General features: G+C 35.4%; 1 protein-coding gene across 1 annotated transcript in view; it reads left to right on the top strand.

Moving 5' to 3' along the window:
* Positions 1 to 1,170: 1,170 nt before the first annotated feature.
* Positions 1,171 to 17,504, top strand: part of CC2D2B (coiled-coil and C2 domain containing 2B) — a 110,995-nt gene continuing 94,661 nt past the window's right edge. Inside the window, 6 exon segments of the mRNA XM_043989534.1 lie at positions 1,171 to 1,177; positions 1,647 to 1,707; positions 10,737 to 10,813; positions 12,601 to 12,666; positions 14,709 to 14,717; positions 16,365 to 16,457. Coding sequence (XP_043845469.1) covers positions 1,701 to 1,707; positions 10,737 to 10,813; positions 12,601 to 12,666; positions 14,709 to 14,717; positions 16,365 to 16,457 — 252 coding nt within the window. The 5' untranslated portion in view covers positions 1,171 to 1,177; positions 1,647 to 1,700.

Here is a 17,504-nt window from a genome sequence, read left to right as displayed (position 1 = left end):
TGAAATATTAGGATATATGTTGATCTGATTTTTGAGAATCTGACTTTTGAGGATTCTTTGTAAACATTTATAAAATTTCATTATGTCTTACAGAACAAAAATTGGTGCATAAAGTTATTTTTGTAATGTTCTATTTATGCTTATTATGAGCACCATACAGTGAACTGAGTATCCCATGACATGATGCTTCTTATTGTCTTTGGGGATATAGCAGAAACTACTTATCCAACTCCTTTCCTTTTTTTTTTTTTTTTTTGTGGGGCAATGAGGGTTAAGTGACTTGCCCAGGGTGACACAGCTAGTAAGTGTGTGTCTGAGGCAGGATTTGAACTCAGGTCCTCCTGAATCCAGGGCTGGTGCTTTATCCACTGTACCACCTAGCTGCCCCTCCTTTCCCTTTTTTGAGAAGAATCTATTTGATATCTTTTCATTTAGAAAGTTTTTTATGTCTTCTGATTTCATTTATAATGCAGACTACTGTGGTTTGGACTCCCTCCAAAAGGCAAACACACATTGGAGTTGCCAGACAGACAATGCCCTTTGCATAGAACCCTCACTGTCTAAATAACTCATGATAGTAGTAGGTCCTTCTGCTCCCACATGTTAAGCATTTAATCCCTTATGCTCCTCTAGCAGCAGGGACAACATGACTCATACTCTCCTCTGTCCAAGAGTCATGATGGTGATGAGTTTCCCTTCACCCTGGAAGGCCAGCTCTCTGAACTCTTGATCTAACTCAGGCCTTTCCTAGCTTGACCAAACATGCTAAAGCTCATAATCCATTGGCATACCTTTAAAGCCCACCAGAATTGCTCAGAACTCTGATGAGATGTCATAGGATGGCTCTGGGGAGGAACAGTCCATGGTGAAGTTTTTCTTGAAGTGTGATGTTCAGAACATCAGTTACTGTGCAGTTGGAGTTGTCTGGTTGATGCTAAATGACCCTCTGTTACTCTGGGTTTTTTTGATTGCTTGTGTCTGTTTCTTGTGTTTTTTTCCTCTCACTCAGCCTACTGGCAGGGACTATACTGTTGTACCCAGGGTTGCATCTGGAAGACTCCTTCCATGACATCTTTGCTGCCAGTATTAGGCTGATAACTACAGTGACCAGGTTTTATGGAATCACATCTGTGAGGAGAGTAACTAGATCTGGAATGAGGGCTTAAGGAATACTCATGTGAGCCAATTATTTTGTCCCTCACCCCTATGCTTGCTCCCACCTCACCCAGCCCCACACCTCATCCACTGCTGGCTTTTAATTGTGTAGTTAAATATGGAAGTTCCTGCATAGCTGACTTCCAGGTAAGTCATGTAGTCATGTATTTTAGAAACTGTAGACATCCTGATTGATGATAAACATTATTTCTAGTGATAAAAGGTTGAAAGAACTGCAAGTATGTAGCATGAAGATAGCTAAGAGTTTTAAAAAACCCAACTATTTTCATAGGTGTAACAAAATGGATAGTGACAAACTTTTTTTTTTAACTTCAAATAGGTATAAATGCCATTTAAGAATAAGATGTGAATTTTTTTTAAAAAATTTCTTTTTATACTTTTTATAAAAACAATTAATCTCCCCAAACCTCCAGGACAATCTTTTGTTCCAAAAGAATACTCAATTTCAAAAATTAATTAATCCTTTACAGATATCTGAAGAGACAGACCATATTGTAGTGGATGAAAATGCTGACCAGAGTCTTATGAAAGGTAATTGCTATGATGACTGCAACTGTGATGTGCTTAGTATTGGTCCTAAGGAAGACAGGTGATCTCCCGTGGCTTCAGTTAGGGCACAGTTCCTCTAGGAATTAGCCCCAACTAAGACAAAGATGTATGATTACTACCAGGCAGAATGGAATGCTCTTCAGAGTTTATGGACAGGTATGCTCTGCATTTCATTTTTTTAAACAGGCTTATGATAACATCAGGATGTAATTGTAGTATTAATATATAAGAGCTCCCTGTGAGGAATTCCCTATATCACTGAAGATGAGCAACTTCTCTGCAACTTATATTCCTAGGAAGCTGAGATGTTAAGTGACTTACCCAAGTGTGTCAGTGGCAGGGTTTGAACTATAGGCTTTTTGGTCCCAGGCCAGTTTTCTATTCTCTACTCCATATATTCTCTCCAGTATAATATTACCCTAAACAATGTTATTTTGAAATAATGGTAAGATGTCTCAAACTTTGACATAATATCCTATAGTCCCATGGTAATGGCATTATGTCAGTGGCCTGAGCTCCATTTTATCCTCTGTGAACCTCTATAAACTTTGTTTGGTTAGTGAACCCTCCCTGTCCACAGATCCAAAGAAAAGGTCTTCCTTCTTTCTCTGATTTATTTATGATTTGATATTTTATATTTAAGTTATGTATCCATTTGTAATGGACAAATATGTAAATATATATATACATATACATATATATGTGTATATATATATATATAATTCTAAATCTAATTTCTGCCACATTTCTTACTAATTTTCCCAGATTTGTTTTGAACAGTGTGGCAAGTGATATTTAATAAAAAGTTAAACTGAGGCACAATTCTTCAAGCAAGATATAATTTTATTAACAGAGACATGCTACTTACCAATAAAAAGGTCAATATTTCCAGCCAAAGACCTCAAGCAAAAGGCTGCTCCCCTTTTATAGGTTTTGGGGAGTACAGAACAAAGAATAGAACAATAGGTGACATCATGGGGTTGAGGGCAACACGATTGGCTGGAAATGTGTAAGGAGGGGCTAGCAACAACCTCCTCTTTCCCTCTTGAGACTAAGAAGTATTCAATTTGGAGTCCACCTGCAAGGCCAAAGATAAAGACCAAGACTTTGGACAGAAAACCAGCTTGGTAGTGTAAAGATATTAGGCTCGACTGCCTCATGGCAAGCCACATTCTCCAAGGTTAGCAGAATTCCTTGAGGCAAGAATAAAACAGTGATTAGCAAGAGAACTGGATTTCTAAACTTAACCCTGGCCAGCTGAATTCTGAACTAAATTCAGAGACAGAGTTACAGGACAAAATCAAATAACTGTAAATAAGAACAATTAAAAATGATACAGAATCAATTTAATCTCAGCAGCAAGATTTTATCCTAATAGCTGGTGTCTTTGGGTTTACTGAATAGCCTACTATATTATTTCTTTTTTTTCTTTAGATTGTTTACCTAATCTGTTTTACATTACCCTGAGTGTTTGTATTCCCAGGTTAGTTGTTTTGATAGTAAATATCTTCCCTGGTCTTTTATTTCTTCAGTCTCTTGACTTTGTTACAATATTTCTTTTTTCTTCTTATGGAAAAAGTAAATTCTGCATACTCCATTTTATTTTTCAGGGAGCCACTATTTGAATATGGTTTTCCACCTTTTGTACTAGGCTTTTTATTATTCTTTCAGTTATTTTTCTCACAAGATCTCATTTAAGTTCTCATTTTATATTTTATCTCTTGCTTCATTTCTTCCAGCTGCTCTTCTAGTCCTTGCAGCCAAAATATTTTTTTCTCTGAGGCTCTGCTTGTAGTTGTTGTAAGGTCACTCTTCTTCCAGGTTTCCCCCTTGGGCTGCCCCTTAGCTGTAGTATTTTTGAATTGTTGTAGTATGTTCGAATAGTCTAAAGAGTCATATTTTTGGAAAATTTTATTTTTATTTTCAGTTCCAAATTCTATCCCTCTCTCTACCTCTCTCTCCCCCAACCATTGGGCAAGAATATGATAAAGTTATGCAAATTATATTTATACAGATGAAACTGTAGAGACAGTTTTATAGCCATTTGGGCTATAAATTGTTCTCCAGAAGACTGGACCAGTTAATAACTCTACCATCAGTGCATTAGTGTTCCTATTTTCCTATATCTCCTCCAACATTTGTCATTTCCCTTTTCTGTCATTTTAGCCAACCTTGTGTGTGTGAAGAGATACCTCAGAGTTGTTTTAATTTGCATTTCTCTATTAGTTAATTTGAGCATTTTCTTATGTGACTCTTGATAACTTTTATTTCTTCTGCCTGTTCATACCCTTTTACCATTTACCAATTAGGGAATGACTATTATTTTTATAAATTTGGTTCAGTTCCCTATATGTTTGAGAAATGAGGCCTTTATCAGAGGAACTTGCTATAATTTCCATCCATGCCACCCCCCCACAATTTCCTGCTTCCCCTCTAATTTTGGCTGTATTGGTTTTATTTGTGTAAAAACTATTAAGTTTAATATAATCAAAATTATCCATTTTCCTTCCCAAGAACTTATCTATCTTTTGTTTGGTCATTAATTCTTCTTCCCTTATCTATCTCTCTGACAGGTAATTTCTTTCATGCTCCCCTAATTTATATCAAAAACATTTACTCATTTTCAGCTTATCTTGATACATGGTGTGATAAGTTGGACTATGCCTAGTTTCTGCCAGACTGCTGTCCAGTTTTCCCAGCAGTTTTTGTTAAATAGTGAGTTCTTGCCCCAGTAGCTTTGGTTTATCAAACATTAGGTTACTGTACTCATTTGCTTTTGTATATTATATAAGTAACCTGTTCTATTGATCAGGTGAAACCTATTTCTTACTCAGTACCAAATTGTTTTAATGATTACTACTTTGTAATATAGTTTTATATATTTGAATATGTAATATAATATAGAAGAGATATGATATTCCTTTCTACTTACTATTTTCATTGATTACTTTATATTCTTGACCTTTTCTTTCCCCAAATAAATTTTATTATTTTTCTAGCTCTATGAAATTATTATAATTATAATAATTTGTTAGTTTGGTATGACACTGAATAAATAAATTAAGGTAGTACTGTCATTTTTGTCATATCATCTTGGTCTATCCATGAACAAATACTATTTCTTCACTTATTTAGATTTGTATTTGTGTGAAGAATGCTTTGTAATTGTGTTCATATAGTTCCTGTGTATATCCTGGCATTCTCTCTGCAGTTATATTAAATGGAATTTCCCTATCTCTTCCTGCTGGTAATATATGTTGGTTAGTAATGTATAGAAATGTTGATTTATGTGGGTTTATTTTATATCCTGTAACCTTGCTTAAGTTGCTAATTGCTTCAACTAGTTTATTCATTTAATCTTTTGTGTTTTCTAAGTAAATCATCATATCATCTGTAAAAAGTGATAATTATTTTCCCTCATGGCTGTTGTTTATTCTTTCAATTTCTTTTTCTTATCTTCAATATGGAATAATAGTGGTGATAATGGACATTCTTGTTTCACTCTGTTCTAATTGGAAAGGCTTTTAGTTTATCCTCATTATAGATAATGCTTACTCTCCCTTTTTTGATAGATAGTACTTATCATTTTAAGAAAAGTTTCATTATTTTGTCAAAAGCCATTTCTGTATCCATTGATATAATCATATGGTTTTTGTTGTTTTTATTGTTGATATGACCAGTTATACTTATAGTTTTCCTAATATTGAACTAGTCCTACATATCTAGTATAAATCCAGCTTGGACATAATATTTGATCTTTGTGATATATTGCTGTAATCTACTTTCTAATATTTTATTAAAAATTTTTACATAAATATTCACTAGGGAAATTGGTCCATAGTTTTCTTTCTCTTTTTTTGCTCTCTCTGGCTTGGGTACCAACACAATATTTGTGTTATAGAAGGAACTTGGTAGTACTCTTTTTTAACCTCTTTTTTCCCCAAACAGTTTATATAGTATTAGAACTAATTGTTCTTTAAATATTTGATAGAATTTGCTTATAAATCTATCTGGTCCTAGGTTTTTTTCCTTAGGGAGCTCATTTATGGTTTGTTCATTTTTTTCTAAGATAGAGTTAATGATATATTCCATTTCCTCTTGTATTAATCTGGGCAATTTATATTTTTCTAAATATTTATACATTTCATTTATTGTCAGATTTATTGGTATATAGTTGAGGGAAATATCTCTTAACAATTGCTTTAATTTCATCTTCATTAGTTATGCATTCATTTTTTCATTTTTCCATACTGGTAATTTTTAAAAATTTATTTTTAAAAATCAAATTAAACAATGATTTATCTATTTTATTATTTTTCCTTTAATAAGAAGCAGCTCTTAGTTTTATTTATTCAATGTTTTTAACTTTTTATTAATCTCTCCTTTGATTTTTAGGATTTCTTATTTTGGTCTTTAATCAGGGATTTTTAGTTTCTTGTTTTTCTGTTGTTTTTAGTTGCATGCCCAATTTGTTGATATGTTCTTTTTTTCTTTTACTGATGTAAGAGTTTAGTGACATAAATTTTTCCCTTAAGTACTTTGGCAGCATCCCACAAATTTTAGTAGGTTGTCTCACTGTTGTCATTATCTTTAATATAATCCTTAATTGTTTTATGATTTATTCTTTAACCACTCATTTTTAGTATTAGTTATTTGATTTCCAATGAATAGATTAAGAAATATATGCTTCAAAGGCCATTTTTGAATATAATTTTATTGTATTATGGTCTAAAAAGGGTGCATTTAAGTTTTTCTGCTTTTCTGCATTCGTTTGTGAGGTTTTAATGCCCTAACACATGGTCAGTTTTTGCATATGTATTATGCAAGCTGAGAAATGTGTATATTCCTTTCTATTGCCAATCAGTATTCTCCAAAGTTCTGTCTTATCTAACTTTTCTAAAATTCTATTCATCTCCCTATTCAACTTCTTTCTTGTTTATTTTGTAATTACATTTATCTAGGTCTGAGAGGAGTAAAATGAATACCACACCAGTATAGCTTTCTCTTATAACTCCCTTAACTTTAACTTTTTGTTCAGAAATTTCATACTATTTCATTTGGTACACATTTATTTAATATTGCTATTCATTGTCTGTGACATGGTTTAGTAAAATGTAGTTTTTCTGATTATCTCTTTAAACTAGGTCTATTTTTGCTTTTTCTCTGAGATTATGATTGATACCCCTGCCTTTTTTATTTCGGTTGCAGCATAATAGATACTGTTCCAGCCCATTATTTTAACTCTCTGTGAGTCTTTCTGTTTCAGATGTGTTTTTTGTAAATAATATATTGTTGGCTTCCAGTTTCTAATCCATGGTGCTATTCTCTTCCAATTTATGAATTATTTCATCCCATTCACATGTACAATTGTGGCTGCTCATTGTGTATTTCTTTCTAACCTATTCTTTTCTATTTATTCTTTTCTTTTTTTACTCTATCTGCTCCTCAAAAATCTGTTTTGCTTCTAAGAATTGCCTCCTTCAATCTACCCTCCCTTTAATCACCTACCTCTTTTTCTGTTAGCCCCTTCCCATCCTATTTTCCTGTTGGGAAAAATGAATTTCTATACACAACTGTGTGTGAATATATATTTTTTCCACCTTGAACCACTTCAGATGAGAAGTTCTCAAATCCCGCACACTACCCCCTCCCATTTCCTCTTTCATTAGAAAAACTCTTCCTTGTGAACTTCTTTTATGTGAGATTATTTTCCCTATTCTTCCTCTCTATTCTCCCCTTCTCCCACTGCATCCCTCTTTCTCACCTTTCCATTCTTTTTTTGTTATAATTCCAACATAATAAACTCACACCCATGCTCTCCATCTTAGTAGACTCTTAAGTTCCCTAATGATTATAAAGTTCTTAAGTTTACATATATCATCTCCCTATATTGCTAAGTCCCTTATGATTTTTACTCATGTTTATCTTTTTAATGTTTCTCTTGAGTCTTGTGTTTGAATGTCAAATTTTCTATTCAGAGTTCTTTATTTCATTAGATACCCATTCTTTTCTCTGTAGATTTATATTCAGTTTTGCTGGGTAGGTTATTCTTGGTTGTAATACTAGTTTCTTTCCTTTCCAGAACATCATATTCCAAGACCTTTATCCTTTTTTAGTGGTAGCTGCTAAAATATTGTGTAACCCTAACTGTGACTCCACAAAAAAAGAATTGAATTTTTTTCTTTCTGGCTACTTATAGTATTTTCTTTTTGACTTGGGAATTTTGGAATTTGGTTATAATATTCCTAGGAGTTTTCATTTTGAGATCTCTTTCAGGACATAATTGTTAGATTCTTTAAATTTCTACTTTGCCTTCTGGTTCTAAGATATTGGACAGTTTTCCTTTATAATTTCTTGAAATATGATGTCTAGGCTATTTTTAAAAAATTATGACTTTCAGAAAATCCAGTAATTCTTAAATTATTTTTCCTTGATCCATTTTCCAGGTCAGTTATTTTTCCTATGAGATATTTCAGGTTTTCTTTTTTTCAGTCTTTTAATTTGTTATACTATTTCTTGATGTCTTGTGTAGTCATTAGCTTCCACTTGAACAATTCTAATTTTTAAGGACTTATTGTCTTCAGTGAGATTTTGTACTTTTACTGTTTAGCCAATTGTGATTCTTAAGAGGTTATGTTCTTAAGTATTTTTATGCCTCTTTCACCATCCTGTTAATATTTTTCATAATATTCTTGCTATGTTCTCATTTTTCTTCCCAATTTTTCATCAACCACTCTTATTTGATTTTTAAAATAAATTCTTTTCATTTAAAAAAAATCTTTTTTGTCTATTCTAGGAATTGTTGTTGGAATTGTGTCCAATCTGCATTTTTTTCTTTGAAGCTTTGCTTATAGACATTTTCATGTCATTGTTTTCTTCTAAATTGGTGTCTTGAGCTTCCATATCACCATAGTAACTTTTAATGGTCAGGTTCGTTTTATGTTTTTTATTCATTTTCCCCAACCTGTTTCTTGACTTTGGACTTTATGTTAGATTTGAGCTCTAATAACATTTGGGAGTAGGGGATTGTCTATCCTGGATTTCTGTCTTTTATGTCCTGCTGCTGCTTCCACAACTCACATTGTTTCCAATGTGGTGTTATTTAGAGAGAGGTCTGTTCACTGCTGTCCTGGTCTACATTCTTGTTCTTATCCAGGTAGGGTCCCTATTCCCCTGTGACTGTGACAACTCCTCTCTGACCTAGGACTCTGACCTGAAACTGGTTACTGGGCTATGGATCTGCCAAATGCTATTCAATCCTGCACCCAATTCTAGTATGGAGTCCCCTGGGATCTCTTTCTGACTAAGCATGCAGTCCCCTTACTATCCCTAGGCTCCAGGCTTCTCCCAGTTATGTCTCCACCATAGCCCACAGCAAGTGCCTCCTTCTGCCACACTATGTTCCCAGTTAGCCCTACCCCAATATTCACAGACCTATCTTTCTGTCTTCCTCAGCTGCCCTAGGCTGGAAAAATGACTCACTGTAACTTTTTGTTGGCTTCTCTACTCAGAATTCAGTTTGGATTATTTTTTAAGTTGATATAGAAAGGGTATATTGGAAGAGCTCAGCTAAAGTGCTGGCTTTATTTTGCCATCTTGTCTCCACCTCTGTCTTTTAGTCATATTTCTCATTTCTTTTTTCAGTATTTTATGGTCAGGCCAAATTATCAGATTTCTGGTAATCTTGGATGGATCAGATGGTTCAGTCGCCATTGTAATATGGGTAACACTGTCTCTGTATTTTGCCTCAACTCATTTAGAGAGGGTGAATGGCATGCCCTATCTTTTGCTCCAATCCCTGGCTTCTCTCTCAGTTACCTGAGGGTTCAGGCCTTGGATAGTTTCTGTCTCCTTTCCTTTGCACAGTACTCAGGTGGGAGTTGGTTCTATCCTCTAATGTGGCCTTAACTAACCCCACTGAGAGGTGGGCTATCACATTGCTCCCAGTCTGCCTACACAGCTCTCTGAACACTGATGTCCAAACGTTGAATTGTGTTGTCTTCTCTGAAGAGTGCACTCTGGGCTCTCTTTGCTTACACTGACCTATTTTGGGGATAGTTTTGTCTCCTGACATTGTTATGACAGGCCAGGACTGGGATCTTATTTCAAGCATCTGAGTATTAGAACTGAAACAAGTTTGTTATGACCCTGTTTGGATTATTATCTGGTTTCAGGAGCCACATGGAAGTTTGAGCCAGCTCCCCTCCTTTTCTAGGTCAGAAGCAAGAGGAGGCAGCTTTTGGAATTCATACTGGTTTCCTCAATATGACCCTTTCTCTGCCTTCTCTCCTTTCAATTTTACCTAAGCTGGCACTGGTTTACTTAAGTCAGCCCTTCTACTCATTTCTACCAGCTTCTAGTTATCCTTTGGTGTGGATCTAGATAAGATAGAGGAGCTTACCAATACTTCCTTTTGGTTTTCTACATCATCAGTCTTACTAGGACCATTTTTAACATTTCCTAGAGTTTATGTGGTAGATCTATCTTCTCTATACATTTTCATAATGTTATCTTAATCAGAATGTAAATTATGTCTTAACTTGAATATCTTTCAGCATCTTGCCAAGCAGCCTTAGGTAATTGCCTTGTAAATTTCAGTATAAAACCTTTCACAAAAGGATCTTCAACACAAACTACATATATATATATATATATATATATATATATATATATATATATATATACACTTGCCCAGTAAAAATATACCCATGAGCTCTTACCTAAGTTAAAAGGTTTAATTTGACATTTTAAAATCTAAGTATCAGTGTGGACTTCTGAAGGCTTCATGAAGGTTGTGAAATTTTAAAATCTAAGTATCAGTGTGGACTTCTGAAGGTTTCATGAAGGTTGTGAAATTTAAGCTAGGCAATGAATATATCTGAATATTGACTTTAAAGGTCCATAAGACAGGGAGCAGACCTATGTAACTATCCTTGTGCTCAGCATTATATATAGTTAGATATTTAATAACATTTTTCCACTGCTGATTGATTATATTAATTTTGTGACAGAGTTGGCAACAGGAGAAAACCAAAATATAATTGAAGCTCTGCGAGGCAAAGTAAGAGAAAAGCTGAAAAATGCAAAGGTAATATATTTTTATGTTTTAACTTCTTAAATGAGACACAAACCAGTCAGGTTTTGTTTTGGGTTTTTTATATCCCAGGTCCTTTAGCACTAATAAAGTTTGAATCCTTCCCCTGCTTTTCCCTTTTCATTATCACATTGTAAATTCCTTGAGAAGGCGTGTCTATTCTGTTGTCGCCTAGCACTTAGCATAGTTCTTTGAACATAGAAATTCACTTCAATGAATATTCCTTAAGTATACAATTTGTGTAAGGCACTGTGTTAGGCATTAGTGATATGGAGACAAAAATAAGAGTCTTTGCCCTATGGGAGCCTACATTCTTTTGAGGGAAGAAATATACTATGTAGATGAATAAGTAGGTACAAAGACAATTTGAAGATGTAGAGAGCAACAACTGAGGAAATAAGGGAAAGCTTCATTGAGGAGATGACACTAGAGATAAGCCTTGAAGGAAAGTAGGATTTGTGTTAGGTAAAGATGAAGAAAGAATTCTAGAAATGGGAGATTGTTTTGTGGATATAAAAAGTATCAAGTTCAGGGAATTACTAGAAACAATTGGAAGCCCCTCAAGGTTTTTCAGCAGGACAGAGACATCATCAGATAGTGAGTGCCTTAAGAAAGTTATTTTAGCAACTATATGTGGGATGGATTAGAGGAAGAAGACTGGAAACTGGGAGACCACTAGGAAGCAATATAAGTAGTGTAGGCTAGAAGTGATAAAGACTTGAACTAGGATGGTGTCCATATGGAGATACAGAGATGGATGTAAAAAATGTTCTGGAAGTGGTCAACAACACTTGGAAATTGCTTGGGTGGGCTATAGAGAAAAGGGCAGAGTCAGGATGACTCCAAGGTTACAAATCTGAGTGACTGGACAGATAATGGTAACCTCAACAGCAAAAGGTAAGTTTAGGGAAGGGGCAGATTTAGGGGAGAGAAATAATGAATTCTATTTTGAACATGCTAAGTTTGAGATGCTAAGAAGACCCATAGGTGGAAATGGTCAACAACAATAGCTAATATTTCAATAGTTCTTACTATATGTAAGCATTGTGCTAAACACTTTATAGCTATTATCTCATTTGATCCTCACAATAACCTTATGAGGTAGGTGCTATTGTTAGCCCCTTTTTACAGTCAAGGAAATGGAGGCAGGCAGTGATTAAGTGACTTGCCCATGGTTACCTAGCTAATAAGTGTCTGGGAGAATTTGCATTTAATTCTTCTTGACTCCAGGCTCAGTGCTGCATTCACTGCCACAATACTTGAAGGGCTAAATAATACTGTGGATATATGTGTGTGTGTGCGTGCTATATAGAACACATACACACACATATTGCACACATGCACACACATATATACATATCACCTTAATTCCAAAAAAATCAAAGTACTTTTATACATACTGTATGATTTCCTTTCCTTTCATAAAGCATGTGTGATGGGAAAAGTGAAACCCAGTGAACTTAAGTGACTTGGACACAGGCACAAGTCTTAGGGAGGGGAATATTAAGCTGTGTTTAAATGCTACCTATAAGGGGCAGCTAGGTGGCACAGTAGATAAAGCACTGGCCTTGGATTCAGGAGGACCTGAGTTCAAATCCAGCTTCAAACACTTGACAATTACTAGCTGTGTGACCCTGGGCAAGTCACTTAACCCCAATTGCCTCCCTAAAAAAAAAAAGCTATCCATATAGAATCTTTCATGTTATGTTTTTGGCAGGAAAAGTTAATGAACACAATTATCTGGAGATTAATGTCTTCATATCATTTATGTTATGTTTCAGACTGTTCAAGTTGAAAAGTCTTCAACAAAAAAACCTGCTGATACTAAGATACAGCAAGGAACTAAGGTGAAATTTTTTTATAAATGTATACAACTAAATTGTTACATAAAATATGCTATACTGGATATATTAAGTATCTATCATTTTTGATTCTTGGTAAACTAGATTTTTGCTTGAGATTAAATTGTTTTCTGATATATTACTATTTAGTAATATGCTCATTTTGATGTCTTTATGTGAAAAGAGTGACAAATGATTTTTAAATACCAGGTTCTCAAAGTTACACTTAAGAGATTTATGATTGCATTGATATTGGCACTACTACCGAGGTTACAGATTGCCTATCCATGCTTTCCCATCTTGTGTGACTCTTATTCGTGTTCTCCCTTAAAGTTTTCATAAGGAGGTCCTCCAGTGAACTAAGGACTTGAAGGATAAACAGGGTGTCTGATGAGTTCTTCTCACGGTTGCTACATAATTGATCTGTTTGCTTTTCTGATTGTAAATCTCTTTATCCTTTCTGACATTTGTCCTGTAGGGTTCTTTGCTAGCATGTTATAGTCTATTCATATCCTTTAGATGATCCTCAACTTCTCTGAAGATCTGTCTCAAATTCTCCAAGGAATCCTTCTCTAATTTAGTCTCTGGAATGGATTCCTCCATCACTATGGTGAGCACAGGATTCCTAGTTTGATGGCTCACTTGACATTAATAATCAGAGAATGATGAAACAAAATTATTGCTACTGTTAAATATGTCAGAGAATCTCATATGATTATGACATATTCATGTGAGCTTCCTTGTTAGAGGAGAACTTTTAAGGTAGTGTTTTGCTCTACTGACAATATGCCTGGTGGCACCTTGCTTTCTTTATGTCTTTCAATCAGCTTTGTGACTATAAAGATGAGGTGTGTGAAAACTTGCCTGTTCTCTTTATCAGGGATGCTCTTGGTATATGTGTTAATTACTCTCATAAAAATGTTATAGAGATGGGAAAGTAAACATGTGGGTCTATTTTTATTGATATTCTTTCAGTCTCCTTTTGGGGGTAATTATAAGGTCTAGTCTATATTTTTTGAGACTTTAGTTCCCTTACCTCTTCTTGATACCTTGAAAACCAGTCCTACAATGCCTTTGGAATTTTGTCTTTTCCATCATTGACCCCCTATGTATATACTTGGTTTAGTTTAACATTCTTTCCATTTTTGCTTTGCTTATTGCCATAAGTACCTTCTCATATCATACATGTCTGGGACTGTGATATTAAGAGTCCAAATGTGTTGGCTCCTCTGTAATTAAAAAGAGTTTGTTTAAAAAAATCTTTATACAGTTTCCCTATTTTTCATGTTTGTTTTCTTTCCAGTTTCATTTTAAATGCTCTCAAAATGACTTTGTTTAGTCATCATTAAACTTTCTTTAAACATGTTTTTGTCCCTACTACTTCTTGCTTTTTTATGTGTAAAGATGGGGATAACCTTAGACAATTATCCGACCCAACTTAACGTGATTAACAAGATGTTTCACTTGATAACTCAGCCAGGCGAGAACATATCTCCATTGTTCTCTTTGTGTGAACAAGGGGAAGACATCTCCCTAGGAGTGACAAGAAGCCTGGTTGAAAGATTTGATCATGTCCTGTATGTCTTCTGTAAAACAGAAGACCAGTTTAAACTCTGGAATATCTTTCTGAGGAGAGAAGAGAGAGCAAAATCCCTGAGAAGAATGGGTGGGGGGAGCATTCCATGGAATGGAAGGGGGAGTAGAGTACCCTATAAGCTTTGAAGGCTTAAGAGGATTAGGACTTTCTGTCTTTCCAATGACACACTAGCAGCTTTCCTGGAAGAGTTGATTGCAGTGTCTGCATCAGGAGCCAAGGGCAGATTGATACAGATTCAAAGCTCTACAAAAAGCCCAACAGAAAAGCTATACCATGCCGAAGTAGAGCATTTTGAGAACTCCAGTAAAGGACTGGCAAGACCTGTGAGTTACCAACCCCTTTGGTACATGTGCTTTCTAAACTTGAGGCTACAAATGTCTGTTACTAATCACAGTCATAAGTTTATAGAATCTTTATCTTCAGAGACCTTCAAAAAGAGAATAGACCACAGCTGTCACAAGTGACCAATAGCATTGATCATGAAGGTAGAAGAAAACCTCTTAGTTTTCATTAAACAGCATACTCAAAGACCTACCTCAAATTGTGAATAGGTTAATTACAGTCTCACTTGGAGATTTATTTAATTTACAGTCTGACCACAAATACCCCACTAAATGGAAGGGGATACAAGAATGTAGCTCAGGAGAACCAGGCCTAAGTTGACAATGGCTAAATGGGCCTGGCATCTTGTCAAAGGAGCTTCCTTGTACTATGTGCTACCTGGACAGTTGGCTGGTAAATGTCTCATTGGGTTAGTACATAGGAAGAAATAGAACAATTCCTCTTCATCAACCCTTTCTAGGGCTGTCAGCCAGCTTATGCTAACTTGTTCTTGCCTATCAACATTCCATCATTAGGGGTTGGGTGCTCTGTGTCCTGGCCCTGTTGAACTCCAGTGCCTGATGTAGGAGGCATGGGCTAAGATTCAGCAATGAGGCATCCAGAAGAGCCAAGAGGAATGTAAGAAAAAGCTTACTGATGACTCACACCAAATGAACAAAAATATTGGGTACCCACCTCCACAAAGTCCTTCTCCCATGCCTCATTGTGATATGGAGTTGAATTTCTGAGGATTTTTGAGGTTTATGCCTGGAGAGACAATAGTCAGTCATTCAGTGAGTGAGCTACCTACTGTGTAGCAGGCACTGTGCTAAGCATTAGGTGTACAAAGAGAGGGAGAGCACAAACTCTGCTAAGTTGTACCATTCCCAGAATGACTTTTCTCAAGCATAGGTCTGACCATAGCAGTGGTTCCCTATTGCTTCTAACATCAAATAGAAATCCCTGTGTGATTTGAAGCTCTTCACAACTAGCCCCTTCCTCCCTTTGCAGCCTTCTTACACATCACTCCCTTCCATCTACTCTACACTCAAGCCTTACCAGCCATCTTGCTGTTTTACACACACAACTCTTTTCACATCTCCATGCTGTGGTGCTGACTGTCCCTGGTTCCTGGAATGTTCTCCCACCTCATCTCCACCTCTTGTACTACCTGGTTTTATTCAAGACTCAGCTCAGGTTCCTTTTGATGCATGAGACCTTCCTTTCCCTTCAGTGTTACCTTGTGTCTGGACTTCATAAGGGCTTAGTATGGACTGAAATGTGTGTTTTGTATCCACCTCAATCTCCTATGAGGACAGAGACTGTTGTACTTTCATCTCTATGTCCCCAGTGCCTAGTATAGTTCACAAATAAATGTCTGCTTTTTTGGCCTCCATATACTTTTTTAGCCTTCATGCCTTTGTTTCCAGTGCTCAGAAACCTCTCTTCTCTTCACTGTCCTCAGAGCTCTTCAAAATCCTACCCATCCTTTAAAGTTTAGCTCAAATGGCACCTTCTCTACAAAACCTTCCCATCTCTTCCCCCTTTGTTACCTTGGACTTTTGTCCTCTTTTGCACTTATATATTGTTTTCTGCTAAAGCTATTTGTATATGTGTCTGATCATCTGACTGAACTGTAAGCCTCATGATAGTAGAAACCATGTCTTATCTCATCTTTATCTCTTTTCCCACTAAGTCACATAGGAGGCACTTAAAGAATTATTGGTTAAATGTTGGTGATTGAATTTTTTTTAATATTGCATTGAGGTTATTTTACTTTCTACAGAAAGAAGTCTTAGCAGATGAAGGTCTTACATTTTTTATTATGAGTGGTGAAGAATGCCCAGATTTCCAAGCTTTGAATCAAACGATAGACCAGGTTAAGTATTTTATATTTCCAAGAAAATTTACTTTTATTATATCAGGACAAATTGAGAAATATGATGGAAGAGAGCCAATTTTTATTATTAAATTTAGTTCTTTTCTTTGCCTCTGGGAAGCTATTAGCAAGGGGCCTTCCAGGGAGTGGAGCAAAGAAAAGATATTTTTTACCCTTTGCCAGTTATCCAATTTTTGCCAGTTGGTTTATACATTGAACAATAGCTGGATGAATCTTACTATTGTCCTTATTGCATAGCAACAGCTCCTTCAAGACAAGCCCCATAGCTTGCCTAAGAAAAAGCCCTATATTATCTTTTCTTCTTTCTTAATTTATGTTAAAGAAGTTGAAACACAGATTGTTAGGGAAACTTTTCCATCAAAGAGCACAGAAAATAGCTTCGATAAAGCTAGTAAGTATGAAAACATACTATAGTGCTATATTTATTTGGAGTATATTATGAGTGGTACTTTAGAGATAATCTTAACAACGACGGCTTAAAATATGTGTGCAGACAAGAAATTAAATAAATTTAAATTAATGATGATAGAGATGAAGAATTTATGTCTATAAAATAAATTCTTAGAAAATATATTTGCCATACAAACTCATCAGTGGTTAGTGGAAAGCTGGCTAGATTTAGAGTCAGAGGGCCTGGGTTCAAATGTTGTCTCTGCCATTTACTACTTGTGTGAACTTTCCTTCTCTACTTGTCACTTTCCTTATTTAAAAAATGAGAAGGTTGACCCATGTGACTTCTATAGTCCTCCAGCTTTAAATATATAATCTTTTGATTCCTTTGGTGATTCAGGTGCCATAAAATGTAGACTCAAGTCTAGGACTCTCTGTTTCTTAAAACCCATTTTCACAGATTCTTGGAGTTGGGAGAACATCAAAGGTCATCTAGTCTAACCCACACCTGAACAAGAATCTCCTCTACAACATATTTGATAGTGTAGAGTAAAGCGATTTCTTCAGGCAAGATTTTCTCAAAACAAAGCAAAACCAAAAAGAAAAGAAAAGAAAAAGAGGTGGACAAGCTGGGAG

The sequence above is a fragment of the Dromiciops gliroides genome, chromosome 2, assembly GCF_019393635.1.
Source record: "Dromiciops gliroides isolate mDroGli1 chromosome 2, mDroGli1.pri, whole genome shotgun sequence".
Taxonomy (NCBI): Eukaryota; Metazoa; Chordata; class Mammalia; order Microbiotheria; family Microbiotheriidae; genus Dromiciops; species Dromiciops gliroides.
Note: the sequence above shows the minus strand (reverse complement) of the source record. Positions and strands in the feature narration are given on the sequence as shown.